The sequence below is a fragment of the Ammospiza caudacuta genome, chromosome 5 (assembly GCF_027887145.1).
Source record: "Ammospiza caudacuta isolate bAmmCau1 chromosome 5, bAmmCau1.pri, whole genome shotgun sequence".
Taxonomy (NCBI): Eukaryota; Metazoa; Chordata; class Aves; order Passeriformes; family Passerellidae; genus Ammospiza; species Ammospiza caudacuta.
Window position 1 is genome coordinate 28317590 of NC_080597.1, and position 21527 is coordinate 28339116.

Below are 21527 nucleotides of genomic sequence, written 5' to 3' on the forward strand. Positions count from 1 at the left end.
AAAACAGAGATGGCCCACCCCTGGAAAGATCCAAAGTCAGGTTGGACAGGGCTCTGAGCAGGCTGATCTAGTTGAAGATGTCCCTGCTCATTGCAGGGAGGTTTGGACCAGATAACCTTTAAGGCCCCTTCCAGCCCAAACCATTCTAGAATTCTGCAGATGGATGTGATGGAGAAATGTCCATCTTCTACCACCAACCCGCCCCTCAAAAGGAGCCCCACAGAAGGAGAGGAATGGCTGCTCCCTCTTTGGAACTCCCAATGGGAGCCCATGGTTGGCTGTAAATGCTCCTCCATCTCCCTCATACATTCACCTTTCACTCTTGTATGTTTTTTTCCCACTGCTGGGCTTACGGAACCATGTCATAACCCAAGGGCTTGCTTTCCATTCCAGATTATTAGGGACTTTGCAGCAGCCAGCAGACCACTGGTGTGCAGCTAGTCTGCCCAACAGGCACAGGCCAAGGGGCTGGAATTGCTCTTAAGGCTGGAAGGCTTCTCCCCACACATCCCTTCCTGGCTGTGCCAGGGGCCATGGTGGCAATGTGAGATATGGAGAAGCCCAAGTTACTGTCAAGGCTGCAGCCTCTAGAGTGCAAAGTGTGTATCGTGCAGTCTCTGCCTCCTAGAGTCAGGAGTCTCCCCAAAATCTGGAGGCCCCATGTTCACAGAGGGCCTTTTCCCACCCCCTCCTAGGACACAGTGTGGGTGGAGTGGTGGATGCTGGAAATGAAAGCCCCAGGCTTTGCTGCAGAGTGATCCTGAGGCTCACCGAGCATCTTTGTCCAGGGCAGGCACCTGGTGAGGGATAATGGGTTGTGCCCAAGGGCCCAGCGTTACCCCTCTGTGGGGCAGCATCCCAGAAAGACAGGACTAACTGCTAAAAAGTCCCTTTTAGAAGTGCCTAAAGAGGTCCCTTTTCTCCAGGGACCTCTGGAGATCACCTCATCCTTCGGCAGGGACACCTAGGGCAGGTGACATGGGAAGGCACGAGGTGTCTCTGCAGAGGGAGCTCCATGACCTCCCTGGGCAGCCTGTTCCAGTGCCTCTGCCACCTCGAACGTAAAGAAGTTCTTCCTCATGTTGAAGTGAAATTTGTCGTATTTTAGCTTATTGCTCTGCTGGGCACCACTGAGAAGTGTCTGGCACATCCACCCACCTCTGAGATCCCTCTCAGTCTCCTGTTCTCCAGACCAAACAGGCCCAGCTCCCGCAGTCTCTCCTCCTAAGAGACGCTCCAGACTCCAAATCCTCCTTGCGGCCTCTGCGGGACCCCCTCCGGTGGCTCCTTGCCCCCTACCTGGGAGTCCAGGGCTGGGCACAGCTCCCTGGGGCCGAGCAGAGGCTGTGGGCGGGCGGGGGGCTGGCCCTCCTGGGCCCCACAGCAGAACCCAAGAGTGGCATCGCCCCCATCCCTGCCCCGGGGTCTGGGTGTCCTGCCCCGGTACCGGAGGTGTTCTCCGCCCCGCAGTGCCCGCACCCCGGGCACCCCGCACCCTGCGGCCCCAGGGCCGCGCGTTTGTCCCCGCAATGTGCCGCGGGCGGCCGCGGCAGCGGCGGGGCGGGGGAAGGGGAGGCTGCGCGCTCCCGCGCTCCCGGCACGGCGCGTCCCCGTGGGCGGGCGCGCGCGGCTCGTCGCCGCCGGGCTGCCAGGCACGGCTCGGCTCGGCGCGGCTCGGCGCAGCCCGGCTCGGCTCGGCGCAGCCCGGCACCGCCCGCCGAGCCCCCCGCCTGCCTCCCGCCCACCCCCGCGCCGCCATGGACGGGGGCGCCTTCGGAGCGGGGAAAGCCGGCGGCGCCTTCGACCCGCAGGCCTTCATCCGGCAGCCGCAGACCATCCTGCGGTTCGTCTCCTGGGTAAGGCCCCGCCGCCCCCGCGGGCAGCACCGACACCGGCACCGGCACCGGGGCGGGGGGCGGCCCGCCGGGCTGCGAGGGGCGCGGGGCTCCCTCACGGGCGGGCGGCCGCCACCGACCCTGACCTTCCTGCACACTTGCACACACACTCACACACTTAAAATCATTGCGCTGTATGTTGTATAGCATTATATGTTATTATATGTTATCATCATATGCGGTTATGTATTACATATTTATTATTATATGCTTTATATATGCATGTGTCTGCGCATGTATCCGCATATATATATATATAATATGCATGTGTCCATCAATATGTCTCCACACAGCCTAGGTCTTTGCACAGAGATATGTGCATATATGCTTCCATAGCGTTTATGGCTATGCCTCTGTTATAGATATGTTTGTAGGGTCTGTCTCTGGGTTTATATATATATATCTCTGTATGTATAAATGTCCAGGCATATCCACACGTATGCATGCACATAGATGTACAGCTGTGTGCACATATATCTGTGTGTGAGTACAGGCCCATATGAGGTGGGAGCAGGCTGGTTTGGGGTTTCTCCCGTGGGAAGGGACAGGGTGAGTCAGGTTGGACCATGACCCTGTCTCGGTCTCTGGTGCTTTCCAGGGTGGGCTGTCTTCTCTCACTCTGGCATGCTTGTGTGTTTATGGTGGATGCAGGGAGACGGCAGGATGTGGGGTGACAGGGGGAGCCCGGGATGGGGGATGCTGCAGTCCTGGAATTGCCTCCCTGTGGGTCAGAGGGTGCTGGGCTCAGGCCGTGCTGGGGAGTTGAAAGGGCTGTGGGGGCTGGATGTTGCTCTGCCTTTTACCCCTATCCTCTCAGCCCCCCAACCTGCTTCCCTGTAGCGTTTTCCTCTTGGTGATTGGCGGGGAAGGGGGCAGGGGGAAAGAGGAGCCTAGCGGGGGTGTCACGGGAAGGTTTCTCCCTCTTCCCGTGACGCGGATCCATGGCTGCCCATGGGGCTGGCGCGTTTGTTCAAGAAGGTCATTGGGATTAAGGGAGCAGAGCTGCAGCAGCGAGCTGGCGGGGGAGAGATTGAGGTCTGAGCCGGGAGAGGAGAAGGGAGGGCAGGCAGAGCGCCGGGGAGACACATGCGCGCGGGAGCTGCGAGGCAAAGCGGCAGGCTGACTTTGGAAAATAAAATAAAATAAAATAAAAGCAGTGCCAGGTGCAATCAAAGAGGAAAAGGGAGGGTGGCCTGGCTTGCTGATGGTGGTGGAGAGGCAGCCCTTCCCTTCCCAACCGGGTGGGTGTGTGATATCTCCTCCGGACGACTTGGGGGTGGCTGGAGAGTGCTAGGACAGCTGAGGACTTGATTAATGCGGGCATTCTGTCTGTCTGTCCATCTGCCTGAGCTTGTTTACAGTACAGCACACCACACGGGCAGGGGGAGCTGCTGCTGGGCGCCAGGCGAGGGGGCACGCGTGCCCCCCGCCCCTGGGAGGCTGGCGTGGAGCCAGCCTGTGTGCCCAGGCATGATGGACGTGATGTGACCTACAAAGGCTCTCCGGTTGCTAATCTCTGTGGCAGAATTTTATGTTTTCTCTATCTGCCTCTCAGTCTGGTGGGTTTTTTTCATCCAAGCACTGCAGGATTTTGGCTTCCCAGAGGCACCAGGTGAGGGAGAGAGAACAAGAAATGCATTTGTTTTTTAATTAGGCACCTAATCTGCTTCAGAGTATGTCAGACACTGTTGGCTTGATTGCTGAGCTCATTTCTGTGCCCTGCAAGGTCTTCCCTGGCAAGAGGCACTTTCTACAGAGCAGCATCTCCTTGGGACCCCACGCTATTTCTCCCTGCCCGTCTGACCTTGACAGAGGACAGGATGGGATTTACCCCAGGCACTTCACTTGGCCCTGGAAATTGAAGTTCTTTTGCAGAAGCTGGAGATGCTCCAGGTCAGCAGTTCAGCAAGGGAGGATGGCATGGCCATCATGGTGCAAGGCTATGCCTTCCTTCACCTGCTTTTCCACTGGCTTGGTCTTGTGTGTTGTCCTGAGCATCTCTCCTTTAACAAAGCAGGGAAACCAAAAGCTCACCCCAAATACCTAGTTGTAGTTTTGGTCTTGTCTTTAAACTTGAGACCAAGAGAGATCCCTGTGGGCAGCGAAACCCTCTCTCAGGCTGTCGCAAGCATCAGACCCTTTATGGCCCCTTCCATAAATTGCATGAGCTTTTCTGAAAAAAGACTAGTTTGTGGTTTTCTTCCCTTCTCACTTCCTCTGAGAGGGGGTTCCATGGTTCCAGTGGTCAGAGGTTTTCCATTGTAAATCTGTTTGGTATCTGTTTACTTTTGTGATCTTTTGCCCTTCAGTTTAAATGGTGCTTTTCCGTCCCTGGTGTTTTCCCCTGGGTATTTATAAACTGATTGCATCCATATTTAGACTTTGCAGTGCCAGGCTCTATGAACCAAACTCTTCTGGTGGCCAAGGGCTCTCCCTCCTCGTGGTCTCCCTGAGAATCCTTCCTTTCACATGCTTTTGCACACACTGAAAGTATTTTGCCTGCCATCTCCCGAGATCTCATTTGCCTTTATCCTGCTCATGGCATGAATGGTGCATTGTCCCTCCGGGGCAAGCTGGAGGCTCCTTTTGGCCTGTTTCACGTGGTGAGCTTTCACTGAGCAGAAATTCTCATGATTGCTTCCTTAGGCAGTGACCTTGTGCTTGGGTCAGGCTGCCTTTTAGCAGACTTCATGATTGCACAGAGGTGCACATGACTTTTTACTAAGAGGCACCAAAACTGGCTCCTGCCCACAGAGTTTGCAGCCCAATTGAGGCAGCAGCAAATCTCCAGGGAGAACTGCAGGATCAGGAACAGATGGGATGACCAAAGATTATTTCTGTTGCTCCTTGCTGAAAAGGGGGTAGGATAAATTTGACAAGCAGAATGCTAAACTGTGGAAAGAGTTTAGCAATTCTGGAACATCTGTCCACCACAACAGTGTTGTGAGGCAGCTCAGGTTTCATGGGTGCTTTGGAGGTGAGCAGGCACAGCAGAGTGAGTGTCTCCCTCCAGAAAGGTTGCCTGGTGTGTGTGCGGGTGATAGTGGTGGCTCTGTGGGGTTCCTGTGTCAGGTTTGGGTGTTTAGGTGACCCAGAAGCTGCAGCCATTGGTGCTACAGCTGGAGCTAGTGGCGTTGGGTGACCCACACCCAGCTGGGGCTGCACAGCTCCAGGATTCTTCTTGAAATAAAGCAGGCAAGTGTGAGCGCATCCCTACATATTCCTACTGTGTCCTGACCCACAGGGCAGTGCAGCGGTGCTCTCCACAGCCGGTGCAGGGGAGCTGGCTGGCTCCTCTGCAGCCCACAGGCGTTGGATATAGCGCTGGCGCCATAAATAAGTAAAATGCTAATTGAAACAGGTTGTTCCAGGTGCTCCTGTCTGCTTGGAAACCTACTTGCTGGAGAAACTGAAGTGCTGCTTGATGTAAAAGCCTAACAAGGCAAAAGTAACTCAGTTTTTGGAAGCAGGCCCAGCTTGTTTTGACGTGGGCTTGAGTAAGAGTATTTCTAACCAGAGCTGCACAGACAAAGCAGCCCGTTAAAACTTGTCACATAGGTTGAGGTGCCAAGTCCCCCTCTGACACCAAGGACACTGCCTCTCTGAAGGGAGGTTCAGTGAGGAGAGGCACTCAGTCTCCTTTTCCATCACTTGCTGCTGGTGCCACCATGTCCTCTGGCTGATAGGAGCATCCTATCAGGAAAATTTGAACTGGTACTGGAAGGGCTGTCCCCTGTGTCTCCAGGCACAGCACATCCCAAGCAGCTCCAGCTGAGCAGACAAGGCAGGTGAAGGACAGGAACCACATTCCTGGCTTCCCCATGAGAGGCTGGCACCTGAAAGCTGGAGGATGGGAGCTAGTCACAGCATGGCAGAGAGCCCCATCTCCTGCCTTGCCAGCAGGTCCCTGGCTTGCCACACTCGTGCTTGGCTTACAACACCACTAGGCTCTTCCCAAGGACATAGTACAGGCTTGTAATGGCAGTTAAGCTGAGCCTTAGAGCCTGGAGGCCTTGTTAGTCTAAAACCAGCTGCAGCTGGGCTCCCACCTTCCTTCTGTCCCCAGCTAATTTAGCTGAGATCTTGCCCCTGTTCCTGAGCCCTGGCTCATGCTTTCTGCCTCTGCTCCTCCACTTCATTTTGCTGCAGCCCCCATGCTCCCTGGCTGTGTGCTTGTGAGGTAAATTGGTGCAGATGAAAGGAACATGGAGGTTCAAAGCACGTGCTCTCAGTCAAGCCCTAGGGACAGTTCTTCATGGGATGCCCTTGCCTAGGTCAGCTTCAAAAGGATTTTTGAGGTTTTGCTGTCATTAAGATTGGGTGAAAGGCTGTGTCACAAGATGAACAACAGATATGCACAGTTGCTCAGTGATTCAGGTTGGATACAGCAGGTTGTGTTGTTTCCAGCACAGCATTTCCAGGAAGGATCTTGGAGCAGAAACAAATCTCTCATTAATGATATTTCCAGATAAAAATCTGAGAAGTACCAATAGGGACCAAAGGCAGTCAGAAACATGAGCAAAAAATAACCATATGTAGTCTGCTGTTTGAAAACATGAGAGGCATACAGGGGAGAAGCACAGGAGCTGCGTGGTGATGGGACATGGCTAATGTAAATATTTGTGTGAAACAAGGCAGCAGAGAGGGCCTGTGTGGCTGCAAGAGGAGCAGGCACTGCAGGTGGCACGGCGTGCAGTTCTCTGCCTATGCTGGCACAGCCAAGCCATGGGGGGGGAGATGTGGTGTTAGAAAGAAAACGGAGCTTTTCATCTGGGAAAAAGATGCAACTTCTAGGCAGCCACTTCACTGGCCAGTGGCACAGCAATGTAGGAACCATCTAGAAAGTACAGAAGAACCTGGATACCAGCATGGACATGTGATTGTGGAGGCTGTCACCAGCAGTGGTGGGACAGGGGATGCTGTTTAACCATGGGAACTGCATGAGACCTGAGCACAGGTCTGGTGGGAAGCAGAAGGGTTAATGGCCAGGCAGTCAGCTGCCAAACCACATGTAAAAAAAAGGCTGGCTGACCAGGAAAGTGTGTCCCAGATCCCATGGCAGGAATTAGGGATGCGGAGCCTTTCTCCCTTCAGTCACCTGCTCCAGCTCAACCCTGGCTGGGAGCTGGTGCCACATGGCTGATGGCCAGGGAGGGTGAGCTGGGAGGGAAGTACTGGCACAGCCGTGCTTTTCCCCTGTCCCACGTTCAGGGAAATGGGGTCCAGGGAGACTGGCCTCCTCCGGCAGCTGCACAAGGCTCAGATTGTCGAGACTGTGGGCAGGAGTTGTTTGCTGCCTGCGTGGTGCTGGCTGGGGGGAATAAATAGAGGCCGCTTGTTTCCAAGCTGCCAGTCCCATGGATCTCAAAAGCTGCATGTGTTTTCTTCAAAATGAACTAAATACAAGTAGATTTAATGACAATAATAATAATTATTATATTCCATGTCTGTGCAGGGCACTCCAAAGCTTTCCAGAGACTCCATTTTCAAGTGGCTGAATGACAATGAAAGCCAGATCATCTCTGCCAGTTTATCATTTGCACCCTCTCCTGCTCTTGCTTTCTTTTTAAACAGATTCATTCCTGGTCATTACCAGATCAAACTCAGAAGAGATTATGGCTTCGTTCTGCCGGAGGGGGATTTGATTTAAAGTCCCATGAGGAATATTATGTCATTAAACTATTTCCTCTCTATAACAGAATAAAAAAGGGGGTATGTGAGAGGGAGAGGCAGCACACAGTGCGACAGAGGCTGTGACTGGAGGGCATTGCAGTGAGCCCGAGCAGGCAGCTCGGCAGAAACCCTCTTCAGCCTCATCCCAACCACAGCCATCATGGGGATCTTGGGGATGAGGGCAGGAAGGCAGCATGACAAAGTGCTGGGATGAGGTACAGGAAAATCCTAGTGCACTGCCAGAGGCTGGCCGTGCTTTGCATCCATCACATGATGCTCAGGAGCGTCTGATGCGTGGCTGGGGATGGGCAGCATGGTGGAAAGCGCCTCACATGATGCTCAGGAGGTTTTGCCTGGCTTTCTGCAGGGTTGAGCCTGCAGTGGGGAGGGACTGGAGAGCCTCTCTTCTCATCTCTCACCTTTGCTTTTGGCAAAACCAGATCACCTAGTTTACCAAGGGGAAAAAAATAGGTGTTTTATGACAAGAGGCAGAATTTTGCCTGGTTTGCACTTTTCTCACTGTAATGAACCCTTACATGCTTGTAAAGGCCAGCATGAGCCCCTTGAGAAAAAAGGAGAGGAAAACTCTCAGCTTCTCTCTCTGCTCCCTGCAGTGCTAAGCATTAAGTTCATTTTGCTGCGTCTCTTGGCACATTGCTCTGCCTGTGTCAGCTTTGCAATGCACCTGGCTCTGGCTGCACTCGGTGTCCTCAAAACTCTTGGATGGAAACAGGAATCGAGGAAAATGATGGCAACAACCTATGTGGATGTGGTGTGTAAGGAGCAGTGAAGTGGAGCAAAGCCCAGTCCCAGCAGCAGGGCTGAGTTGGTCACATCTTTTCCACGTGCTCTTTTCTGTCCCTTTGTTGAGCATAGCCAAATATATTATTGCTTATTAAATGAGTACCTCCAGACAGGCCACACACCTGCCCAATTGATGTTGTTCTTGGAGGCTGAAAGAAACCCTCTCAACCTAAAAATCTAGTTAGTTCAAGTCTGTTGACTGACTTAAGTAGCCTTGCTGAAGAAATGAAGCAGCTTAAGTGCACAAAGCTGGGGATGGTTGGCTGGTTTTCATTACCAAGCATAGGAAAGTGGCCAGTGATCTCCCTCTGCAGAGTGGAAGGATGGACTGCATTTGGGAGCTTGGGGAGACCTCCTGTTGGCCTGCAGACAAGCCACTTGTCTGCATCTCACTGCTCAGTCAGGAGAAGACTTCTGCCATCTTCTCTTTACCTCCTCTTTGCAGTTGGATGTGGTTTTTGGGCCACTTTATCAATGGCTGTAGGCAAGGCTTTGTGCAGCAAGTGTCAAATGGGGGGAGAAGACACAAGCAGCAGTAACACAGAGCAGTAAGAGGCTTGTGCCAGTGCTGGTGGTCACTGGTGTTTCCTTACAAGTGCTGCATATGTGTCAGGAACAGAAATGTAAACACTTCATCCTTGAAACTTGGTGCTTTGTTTACCATCTAAGCAGTCATTCATTCTGCATCTGCTGCTTGGATCATCTTGCAGGGCATGGATTGTGAAATCAAGGAAATAAAATATATTTGCTCTTTCTAAGATGACTTGCCACATCAGTGAGCTTCTACCCAGCTGCTCCCTTACCAACAAGGAATAGCTGCCATAGATGAAGTGTGCAACTGCTTCTCCTAAAGGCTGCAAGATCTATGCTCGTAACTATGATTTTTTTAGAAAATTGTTTGTCACAACAGTTTCCAGGTATGGACATCATGGCAGTGAAAGAGGTGATGTTGCCTGTCAGCAGCAGCAGCAGCAGCAGCAGTTGGTTCTTTTGCTGTCCAGCTCTGCCTGGAATCTCTGGTTTGAGCCTGCCCATTCTTGCCCAGTGAGTGTAACCCAGCCCAGCTCAAGGCTTCTGTGCACAGTGGGTCCTCACAGTGTTTTGTCACCAGGGTAGTGACAGGCAGACAAAGGGAGCACGCCCTCTTTGCCCTCTCTGCAGTGCCAGGGAGGGGAGCATGGATCAGAGCTGATGCCAATGGTGAGGAAAAACACAGAGAGAAGGAGACATCTTGTAAGCTAGTGTGCTTTGGTCCATAGAAAGCTTTCCTAAGGACAAAGAGTACTTTGGGATGGCTGTTTCAGGACAGAGAGGATAAGCATCCACAGTGTCTTATTGTGCTCACAAGTGAGAACATGCTTAGTGGAATCTCCCTAGGAAACTCCTAAGATCATCTGAAACCAGATGCTTGCCAGTAAATCATACCTGGGGCACCTCCAGGCTGTGAAACAGGTTCTCTTCATAGGAGAGAAGTCTGGCATCTTGGCTGACCGCAGGTGGAGAAAGGAAGTTAGAAATGCCACCTCTGCTTGAAAATTAGGGAGAGGCACAACTCTAGTCTTGTGACTCTGAGCTGTACCTTTATGATGTGCCAGCATAAAAAGATATGAAAGAGCAAATGTAAAAAGAAATTATTCTGTCCAGCCCAGCAGCAAACCCAAAGCAGAGAGGAGATGTGTATCAGGATATGTCTCTGGGGAGAGACCATTGCAAAAGTTCATTCATCCCAAATGAGTAAGCGGAGACTCGCAATAAATCTCATTGCAAGGGTTTGTCTGACTCACGGAATCAACATTTTACTAGTTTTGAGTCCTAAACCAAAACTGAACACCAGACTATGCTACTTTAGAGGCTGTTCCTCACCTTCCAAAGAGAAGATAGGCTTTCTGTCGAATGCTGTAGAGAACAGGGCACCCACTTTGTAAGCTCAATATATGGAGGTTGGTACTTCAGGTGTCAGCATCAGTGCTGGTCACAGCCTCACATTGGGATGTCACTTCAGGAGTCTGTCAGCTCTCCCTTGGGTCAGAGGAGCAGGGTGTTATATTCAATGACCCTAAGCAGACCTGCCAGCCCAGCCTGTTGTGAAGGTGTGAGACATCCCACTGAAAGAGCCTGGCTGTAATTTTCTGCAATTCTGCTGCTTTCCAAACCATTCAGGCTGAAATTTTGAGGACTAAATCTTTGCTTCTAACAGAAGAGGTTCTTATTTAATTTTCATGGGCAATTTCTGCGAAATATGATCAATCTTGATTTGCAAGAAGAAGGAGGAGGAGGACAAATTGGTTATTTTACTTCTAAACTTAAAAAGCTCTTATGATTTTCAGAGAACCCATATAGCTCCTACGCTTAGGAACACCAGCTTCCAGCTTTTTTTAGTTTGCTCTAGTGTGATATACTCAATTTCAGCAACTCAAGTGTGACCCAATTATGAGACTTGAGGTGAAAAAATAATATTGGTGTCAGCGGATATTTGTTGGAGTTTTGCAGGTGAAATGTGGTTGATGTTGAGTGTCTGCCCAAGGGCTATTGGGGGACTCTGGGTAAGTCTTTTCCTCTGGATCTTGATGCCCCAGGCCAAGCAGCAGAGGTCTGTGCTTTGGATCTTGGGTATCCAACCTCACTGATAATAGGTGGTGTATTGGGTTGGCATTAATCAAACATTTTCCCTGCACTCACAAAGCTGCTTTTCTGGGTTTTCTTCTGGTGCTTGGTTGGGTTAAGTGGAACTGGAGTCCTGACCAGGCAAACACTCAGACCTAGCTCCACTTCCTGCAGGAGACTTGGCCACATCTTCTTGTGTGCTGCTTCTCCCTGGGGATGGGAGGGTGGTTTCAAAGGTGCCAAGTCTTGTTGTGCAGACATCTCCCAGGCTGGCAGAGTACCCTGGTGATGCCCTAATGCACTTCATATGTAATTTCATCCCATACTTGAGGCCCCATTCCCATTTCTCTGAGGCTCTTCTTGCAGGCAGCATCCAGTCAGCTGTTCGTAGTGAGGGTCTCCAGATGTCCCGAAGGAAAAATCTGTACATGCTGCCTTAATATTCCCCTCTTTCTTCTGTGGGGAAGCTGTTTATTTGAGATGCAAGGTGCAGGACTGGGGCTGCTGTAAATAGCTCTGTGCTTTGGTGAACCTGCTGTGTCAAAGAGGGACAGCCTTGCGGCAGGCGACGAAGGCTAAGCCCATGAGCAAAGATTAGACCAGCAACTGCGGATTAGGGCATTTCTACCTGGACTCATCCTTAATTCTGCCTGATTTAAAATAACATGCAGTGGCAGTGGTGGTGACAGGTAGGGAGGACTCAAAGTGGCTCTTACAAGTGGACCTGGAGTAGGGATGTTTGGCCCCTGAAATCTATGGGGAAGGTTGGAGGGTGTTGGCATATGGGTGAGTGGACAGGATAGGTGGTGTCATGGAGTGGGCTGATGGAAAACTGGTGGAGAGAGGTGTGTAGTGTGGGGAAATGGGGAGAATGGAAGCCCAGCAGAATGGAGCTGCAGAGCAAGCAAGGCTGTGGATTGTGCGAGGGTGGATGGGGTAAAGAGTGTAGTAGCTTGATAGATAAATTCAGTGAACAGATGCATGGTAGAAACAATTAATCTCTTGAAGAGAAAGGAGTGAGTGGGAGAGTAAGTGCACACTAAGAGGATTTCCACTACTAAAAGCCATTGTATGCAGGCACCCACACCAAAACCATATCCCAATTTACATTCCATGTCACCTCCCTGTGTGTCTGCGGGAAGCCACCCTTATTCCAGACTGCAACTGCTTTGCATCGCTTTAGGTCAGATGGATAAAAAGGTTCAATCTAAAAATGTCCTATTATAAGTTAATCCTCAGAAATAAAATGAGACCATGTTCCCAGTAAATTCCCTGTGGCTACAACCCAGGCAAGGCAGCCGGGCAGGAGCTCAGCAGAGCAGAAAGGTGCTGGTGAAGGGTGTCTGTCCCCTGCAGAGCTCTGCTCCTTTCTGCTGGTGCAGAGAGATGGGGCTTGCCCTGATGTGTCTCTGGCCTCCCTCCCCCCCAGGTGTTCTCCATCGTGGTGTTCGGCTCCATTGTCAATGAAGGGTACGTGAACCGCGTGGATGAGGTGGAAGAGCACTGCATCTTCAACCGCAATTCCAATGCCTGCAACTATGGCATTACCGTGGGTGTCCTCGCCTTCCTCAGCTGCCTTCTTTACCTGGCCCTGGATGCCTACTTCCCGCAGATCAGCAGCGTCAAGGACCGCAAGAAGGCAGTGCTCTCGGACATTGGCGTCTCGGGTGAGCTTCCCAGCCCTTTGGCCCTGCTGGCTTGTTCCAGCTGTCAGCAAACTGCTCAGTGTCAGGTTCTCCATGGAGTATGGCAGAGGGACCAGGAATGGAGTGAGGGCAGGAGCAGGTGAAGCACCTGGATTTGCTAAGGACTTTGGGCTTGCAAGTTCTTTCCCAGTTAGCCCCTTGCCTGGCAGTCCTATGTACAGCTGACAAGAGAAGGGGAGGGATTGTGCCCTGTTTTTCTTTTGCTTTGGACTGCCCGTTTCCCCCACTGCCAGGTGTCTGCCTGTGCTTGGCAGAGGGTGAGTACCTCCTACCTTCACCCTTTCCTGGGGGCACAGCATGTTAGTGATCTTTCAGCACCTTTCCTTGATGTGAGTCTCTGAGCTGTTCTGTCCTGAGCACAAACTGATCTCCGTGTAACTGCAGACCAGCTGCTTCCCACTCTTTTGCAGTTCCCGTGGAAGAAATTGCTCTTTGCTTGTCCTTGCAGGACAGGATCGTGAAGCAGTGGCTGTTTCATTGAGCCCAGGTGATTGCTCTAGTACTGGAAGCCCTTCAGGCTCCCTCCCAAGGCCAAATGCAAGTCCTATGATCAATCCAAACACAAGCAAATGCACTCTCCTGAGGTGCTCTCTGCAGACACCTCTTGGTCACCTTGACAGTTTGCTGTCAGGGAGCCTGCCAGCTCTCTTGGGCTCAGACTGGCTGAGCAGTCAGTTTTGCCCAGTCTGCAACACAGTGGTGGGTCTCAGAGGGTTGAAATTTCCAGAGAAATGTAATATGTGTATGTTATGCTCACGCATATCTTCTTGTTGTCTTTGTCCTTCCCTTTGGCACGCTGGTGGTGGTCCATCCCAGCCTTTTGGGCATTCCTCTGGTTCGTTGGCTTCTGCTTTCTGACCAACCAGTGGCAAGCTTCGAAACCAGAGGACAACCCACTGAATGAGGGAGGGGATGCAGCCCGAGCCGCCATCACGTTCTCGTTCTTCTCCATCTTTACCTGGGTGAGTAGAGTAGCCATGACATGGGATCAAATGTCCTCTGTGCTGTATTATCTTATGAGGAATGAAAGGAGACTGGCTAAGAGTGGGGCCCCTGGGATCTTAGTTCACATGGCTTCTGAAAGGAAGTGCAGGAGAGGAGGTGGTTGAGAAATAAATTTGGGACTCAAAAACTTGCATGGAAAAATGTTTTAGAGCACTAATAAGCACAGTGAGCAAGAGAGTTTCATATCCCTTTAAGGAGCATTCTCAACAGACCTTTAATATGACCTTGGACAAGCCAGCTCCCCAACCACCATTGTCATAGAATCATACAGTAATTTGGGTTGGAAGGGACTTTTAAAAGGCCATCTAGTCCAACCCCCCCTGCAAAGAGCAGGGACATGTTCAACGAGCTCAGGTGGCTCAGAGCACAGTTCAGTCTGATTTTGAATGTTTGCAGGGGTGGGGCATCCACCACCTCTCTGGACAACCTGTTTCTGTTTTCTCTGTGTGTCAGAGGGCTTCAGCATTTTCACCTTACAGACACTAAACAGAGAAGGGACCTGCAGGCTAGGGGTTGCATCCATCTCCCTCCCACCTTTGCTCCCATCATGCAAGATGTCATCATAGTTCTTCTGGATTCTGCACCCACCACTGGAGTGCCACCTCACTGGGTCACCTTTTAGGAAGGTGATAGTGCTGTCTCTCTTAAGTGCCCTTTCCTCAGCAGTTCTTTATTGCCAGTTTCCTGGAAAAACTTGGGTGAAATATAATTATCTCTGATGACTTCCTCCTGCCTCTGAGTGCACCAAGCACAAGTGAGTTTTTTCTGAAGTGACAGGATAGTGCCAAGCAGGAAAACATTTTACCCTTGTCTCCATGCATAAGCCCTTGTGGCTTTATCTTCTCCTCTTCCTACAGGCTCTGATGTTGGGCAGGGGCCAGGTAGGAAAGGTGCCATAAAACCAAGGAGCTGTCAAAGAGGAAGGAGGGCTGCTAAGGGTTGTGCTGTCAGCACCCTCGCCATGGTGACACTGGGCAGGATTGAGGGACAGCAGTGTGTGTTCCCTTCATGAGCTGTGTCCTGCACTCAAGAGCTGCCAAAAGCTCCTTGCAAGCTCCAGCAGAAAGTGAGACAAGCAGCAGGGTTTTTGCAAGGGGTCCCTCAGGACACTTTTGGAGGTGCCATCACCTGCAGTGATCCTCTCCCATGCACAGTCTTGCAAGTGGCCAAAATGGCATCCTCTTCCCCTGATTCCTCAGGGGGCTTTTTATTTCAGTCAAACACTCTGGTTTGCTCTACCTTACTGATTCTCCTTCCCACAACCCTCTCTCTCCTCACAGGGCTGCCTCGCATTTCTGGCTTTCCGGAGACTTGGAGACATTAATTTTCAGGAGGAATACAATACCCTATTCCCTAACTCCCCATCCTTGCTGCCTTAGTGCCCTTTGCTGATGGGAGAATTTGGGGGAAGGGGTGGAGGGATGCAGCTGGAGGAGGTCACTGAGCAGAGCTGGTTCCAATGCCCTGACTATGAGTGTGTGCTCACTGCAGGGCATGGGATGGGAAGATATGGGCCATTGAATTGGAGTGGGGTTGTCCATTAAATGGTGGATCTCCCTCTGGAGAGTTGGAACTGGCAATTTCTTCTCCTCTTCTGCTCCCTTCTCTCCCTCACCCATACCCTAACTAATGCTGTCTAACACCATTGTGCCTTTTTTTGATGACTGCTCAGACCTAATACTTCAGCCAGGAGATGCCCTCTGCCCCTACTATTTTATCTCTTCCATTTCTTCCCAGACCTCATTCCCCAAAAACCTTTCCCCCATCACTTGCTAGACTCCTCACCTCTCTCAGGGATGCTCTGGGACAATGAGCCATGCCTGCTAAACCCCATGCCCAGGCCCCTGCAGTCCTCCAAAAGGTGCTTGAGGCAGGAGACAGCCGTTTGCTTGCTAACTGTCCCCTGGTCTGGGAAGCAGCTGCCTTACTTCCTGCTGCTCCTTCCCAAGGTCTGTGCTACACCTTGCAGATGTTGACTGGTGAAGGTGTTTCAGGGGGTGACCTCTACCTCAGTACATTGTGTCAAACCCTGCTCTCCTCACTGGCCTTTACAAGTCAAATGGCCTCGTGGACGCAGCCCAGCAGCCAAGCCCTCTGGTGTTGCCAAGGCAGATTGCCTTCCCACAGCCAGGAGGGGCTGACTGGGATAACCAGTGCCAACTGAGCCTCTGCCACCTGTGCAACGTTGGTGAAACCCCACTGGCAGACAGGAGGTGCCCTGAACATCCCAGAGAAAGCAGGGAGCCTTGGCAGGCTGCACACAGGCAGCTGGTCTCGCAGCCATCCCTGCTCTCTCTCCTTGTGGGCTCGTGCTTTCTGTGGGAGAGCATGGACTTCCACGCTCGTGGGGCGTTTCACCGGTGACCTGCCAGGCGGGCCTCGCACACTAATCCGTAACCACTACTAACCCACTTTTGTTTGTTTCTCTTTTTCGGTACGTTCCTCCTCTTTTTCCTCTTCCCTCTCTGCTTCCCATGTCTTCCCTGCACCTCCTCCCTTAAAGGTGGGCCAGGCGTTCCTGGCGTATCAGCGTTTCCAGCTGGGTGCCGATTCGGCCCTCTTCTCCCAGGACTACATGGACCCAAGCCAGGACTCCGGTATGCCTTATGCTCCCTACACCAACGAGGAGGATGCTCCAGATGCGGTGGGGACGTACCAGCAGCCCCCTCCAGCAGATGCTTTCGACACCGAGACACAGGGGTACCAAACGCAGAACTACTGAGCCACCGACGCCCCTTTCCCTTCCCCTTTCCCTTCTGCCCCCGTTCCCACTGCCGGCAGAAAGCCGAGGCACAAACAAGACACGTGCATAGTGGTACAAGAGGTGGCTATCAGCTGTGCTCCAGCCTTCTGGGTCATCTGTTTTTATTTATTGTTTTTAAAAAAGGCAAAAAACAAAAAAAGGAAAAAAAGGTTTCCCCATCACCTATTCCTTCTCCTCTCCCACCAAGCTACCTGCCAGAACCAAATTCTTCCAAAATCTGCATTTTGATAGGAAAGTCCCTCCTTTCCTCCTCTCCCTCTACCTTGTTACAGAGGGCAGAGTCTGTCTTGTGAACAGGAGAGGAGCTATGGCACTGGCAGGGCAGGGGAAAGGATGTTGGAGGCAGAACAGAAGAAATGAGAGGGACCTGGGACCTTCCTAGAAGAGATGGTATTGCTAAAGGCTGGAGTAGATGTGGGAGCATCCACATTGGTTTGGAGCACCTAGTGGCTCAGGGAGGAGAATGGTGTTGGAGTCAGCATTCAAGAGTGTGAGGAGGGGCCTGGAGGACAGAAGGAACAGCATTCTCCATGTAAAGACAAGGGAGCTTTTCCCTGCCACATGCTAGTGAGGGAGGGGTCCTTTATTTTTAGAGGGTTTGGGAGAAGTGGTATTGGAGAGGAGGAGACTACAAGAAGAAAAAATGGAAAGGGAAAAAGGAAGATTTGCAGGTACAATCAGAAATCGCAGGCACGTCTGTAGGGTCTAGCAAGAGACTGAGCAGAGCAGAGGGGTGGTGCCCTGAGATTCAGTCCTTCCTCAGCCCCCTTGGATTGAGGTGGAGGTGATTCCCCTCGGCTGTACGTCCTGCTAGTCACTGCTCTTCCCAGACCAGTGTTTGATGAGGCAGGAGGGGAGCCATGGCCAGCCTCTGGGCCCAGAGACAGTGCCTGTGGGAGGAAGGATGGAGGAGCTGGGCTTTCTAGAAGATAGCTTTCAATCCCAGCTGGGCTGGTTTGAGGGGGAGAGGGGAGCTTTGTCATTTCACCCAGACCAGGAGAAAGACAGTTTTGCTCCTCACGTCCTGCTGAACCTTCCTCTCTTCCTCTGTTCCTTTAGAATAGTGCAAAGCCTCTTGCTGACACCATCTTTGTAGCGCACAGGAATGGAGAAGGACCCCACTTAGGAAGAAATACTGCTGCTGGGATAGCCAGCCTGTCTGGCTCTTGCACAGGAGGGCAGCCAAGTGGGAAGGGTCCTGCCCTGTACGGCTGCGCTTTGCCTCCCACTCAGATAGGAAAGAGATCTTGATGTGCAGAGAATTGGTTGGGGCCAGATTGAGCTGTCTGAAAACTGGTCTTTCTGTACTTGCCACAGACCATACCTTAGTGCTCTTCTGCAGCATCTCAGATCCTGGCTGACTCTAAAGCCTCGCCTAGGTGGCAGCAGTGACTGTTAGATAGAGCTCTTACGGGTGTCATTCCACACTCCTCATGACTGTGCTCCAAGACACAACTGTGGAAGCCCACTCTTTGTTCCAAGTTAGAAGTTAGGTCTGTGCATGAAGACAGATTCCAGGTTTCCTCTAAATGGAAATAATTCAGCAATAGCTACCTAGACAATTCTCCTGGGCACAGACATCTCTCAGAGCACAAGAAGCAGACTTTATCTTGCAGAAGTGAGAAGCTCCATCCCCCAGGCAGCCACCCTGCTTGATGCAACACTGGTCCCAGTAGCAGAGATCAGGAGCAGATCCAAAATCTGTCAGTGCCTGCACTGCACATCCAGCCTATTCCTCATAGCCCCCTTAGGAGTGGGGAGAATGGGACACAGGCCTGGGCTGTGGTTGTGTGAATATCTTATCTGGAGGACACCAAGGTTCCCAGTCCTTCCCTCCTCCCAGTGCCCCACAATGATAAGGAAGGGGTAGAAACTGTAGAGCAGCAGGGGGAAGTGGAGCAGTGTCCTCCACTGTATATACAGGCACCGTTTCTCCCTGTTCCTTCCTGCACATTTGTGCTGCTTGTGGCTGTCCCCATGGCTTGTTCTCCCCAGGCTTGGCCCATCTCACTGGTTGTTACCCACTGGTGAGGACAGGAGAGGGGATCAGGTGGCCCTAAGGACACAGCAGGAATGACTGGGCACAGGCACACATCCCTTGCTCTGTGCCTAGGAGTGAATGCAATACTGTAAATAAGAGGGGTGCCTTTTGGAAGGAAGCCCCTCGAGCTTCATTTTCTGTGGGTTCAGCCTAATATTTAGGCTTGGGATGGGTTTACTTTATTGAGAGAGGTTTGTTGTGACTGGATGTGGGGGGAGCACCCTCCTGTTTGTCTCCCACCAGGGAAGAATTGAATGATGAGGTGGAGGAGGAGAGAAGTTAGTTGTACTCACCTAGATTCATCTGTGTCATCCTTCATGCTTTCCTTTGGGATGTGGGGAGGGAACTGAGAGGAGGTGGAGGCTATAAGGAACCATCCCTCAGCACAAAAATATGTTGTACCTTTTGGGAGGCCCCTCCTCTGTGAGTGACTAGGCACATAAGGAGAGGTACAGGCAGTATGTGGGGGATCTACCTGGGGCTCTGTTTTGGGGTGTGGTGCAGGAGCATCTTGCATGCCCCTTCTCCCATCAGAGTTATGTAGGTGGCTAAACGCCATTTGGGGCTGACTAATGAGCAGGCTTTCCTTTACCCTCTTGGGCTTGCTTCCCTCATGTAACCAGCTGATGGCTCAGGTGGGCTTGAGGCAGGAATGAGCCTCCCCCTCAGAACCAGCACTTCAGTGGGACATGAGCCAAGTGACTTCATCTTGGGTGACTTCCCATCTCTCTGTTGTTCTCCTTGTTTTGTGTCATAAGAAAAGCATTGATGTGACACTACAGCAGTAGATACTCAAGACAAGTTCTTGCTTTTGCTTATGGGAGAAGACATACTCTGCTTGGGTTCATGTGCTTTCAGCCTTTGCAGTGGAGGGTTGGTGATAGCAGACCTGGGAGTGGGACTCTGCTTGTTTGCACGTAGCCCTTTAAAATGCAGAATGCAATTTCCAGTGGCATTTGGCTGGTTCTGTAGCTGATGAGACATACAGACCTACCCAAAGGGCTGGTTATCTTATCTTAGGTGCTTCTGATAAGGTGCTGCCTATTTCTGGTGATCATAGGCGAGACCTGAGCAGCTGACTGGAACATGTCCCTTTTACATTCTAAGTGTGGGTGAGATCAGCCCTGCTCTAGAGATTAGGAGATCAGAGGGAATGCTGTATAAGCAAAATGATAAGGCAGCTTTCTTCCCTCTCTGCCATTTGTCCCGATTACAGGGATTACACATCCCTTGTTGGGAGCAATGGCCCCTAAATGTCTTCTTATTTTATGAAGCCCCCAAGTAAGGGACTGTTTTGTGGAAGCAGAGGCTGTGAAGGGCAAAGAGATGATGAAATGTTGCCCCAGTTCTGTCTGTGCATTGAGCCTCCTGATGTGTCCCCATCCCTGGATCACCCATGTCCCCGCCACCCTGTTCATAACCTCATCACACGCCCTTCCTCTCTGCGTTATTCCTGGCAGTTCCCACAGGGGAGGAGGTGTCTTTGTCCCTGTACCCTTGCAAGCACTTGGGAGGACCCAGGAAGGCAGCATTGCAGGGTGATTCCCACAAGAGTTTCAGCTCCCATCCCCAGAGCAGGTACAAGGTAAGGAACCCAGTGAGGCCACCTCATGCAGCAAGTTCAAACCATCCATCCAAACAACTCCCTGCTGCCTGTGTGGCATTTGTAACACCACCTGGGCTGCCCTGCCCCTTCCCCTGCCACATTACTGCCTGTGTATAGTATATATATTATATATATATATTTAAAGAGATGTATAATATAAAGCTATACATATATACTATACCCGATGACTCATGGATGGCCTGCCGCATACAGGATCCTCTGAGTGGTCTTGTCTAAGCCCGAGTGTCCCTTCAGCCCCCTCCCCCCCCCCTCCTCCTCCTCCTCCTCCTCCTCCTCCTCCTCCTGCCCCTGCCCCCGTCCCTTCCGAAATTCAACTACAGCGAACCCCGCCACCTCGGCACCTGTGTTTACAATGTCCTATATATTTGTGGTTAACAAAGTGAAGGTGGTAACTACTGGTGTCTCAATAAAGTTATGACGTTCAAAATAACCATACATATATGGAAAAAAAATTGGTCTGGATTTTCTTCTTTGGGGAGGGATGGCTTTTTTAGCTTGGTTGGCTGCAAGAGCATTGGCTCCTGTGCTCCTGCATGGCCAAGCTAGCAAGCTTAGTGACAATCAGTGGCTTGGATGGAGGAAAGAAACCTAAAGAGCTGCCCTTATTAAGGTGTTTCAGTGGAAGCTAATGGTTGTATGTTTTACTTGGCCTAAGTTTCAAATCACACACACCATCAAGTGTCTCTCACCTAATCAGTAGGAAAACTTGAGGAACCTGACATGCCATGTTAGAAGTGGACTCTCACTGTGAAAAGGATGTGGCAATAGGAGGTGTGGATGGAGGACTTACAGGAATATAGGATACAAATCCATATGCAAAGAAATACCTTCTATTTCTTCTATTTCCACACCCAGGAAAGCAGAAGTGTTTAGTCCTTTGATGTGTCTTTATCTTTAGTCATCTAGTGTGACCATTGCTCAGGTGTCTGGTGTACTGCAGGTGTTCAAAGCATAATCAAATCCTGGGAAATGAGCTCTCAGGACCATTGTCCACAGTGGGTGTCAGTGGTTGGCAGCCCATCACTAAAAAAGATCTTGTTCCAACAGGCTTTGCAATAAAAATGAAATTCAAAATCCCATCCTGTGCTGATGCTTAGCTAAAGCTTCCCTCTCATCCCCTTTTAATGAGTCTGTCACCCAAGTACCTGAGTATCACATTTCCCAACCTTTGTAGGGTTTGAGGACAGTAAACAGAGGCACATGATGGTGAGCAGGCTCCAGCCAGTCCCCCAAACTGTCTCCCCTCTTGGGGCCACTACTGAGCACACACTGCAGCTGCACATCAGATTATGTGCAAAAGTGTTGGTGGACCAACCCATCTGTTTCATGATTAATCTTTGTTTGGACAAAGACCCTTCCTACAGTCACAGCTTTTGGGGTGGATGTTTTGTGGAGATACCAAGCCCAC

General features: G+C 51.3%; 1 protein-coding gene across 2 annotated transcripts; it reads left to right on the top strand.

The window, feature by feature from the left end:
- The first annotated feature begins 1653 nt into the window (after positions 1-1653).
- Positions 1654-20525, top strand: SYNGR1 (synaptogyrin 1). Of its 2 annotated transcripts, none has more exons than XM_058804760.1 (4): positions 1654-1856; positions 12406-12643; positions 13499-13644; positions 16191-20525. In XM_058804760.1, the coding sequence occupies exons 1-4, from the start codon at positions 1758-1760 to the stop codon at positions 16407-16409; spliced, it is 702 nt and encodes a 233-aa protein (XP_058660743.1). In that variant the 5' UTR covers positions 1654-1757; the 3' UTR covers positions 16410-20525. The 2 variants fall into 2 exon arrangements, with proteins under 2 accessions (XP_058660743.1, XP_058660745.1); XM_058804762.1 differs by having other exon boundaries at positions 14968-16424.
- The last annotated feature ends 1002 nt before the right edge of the window (positions 20526-21527 follow it).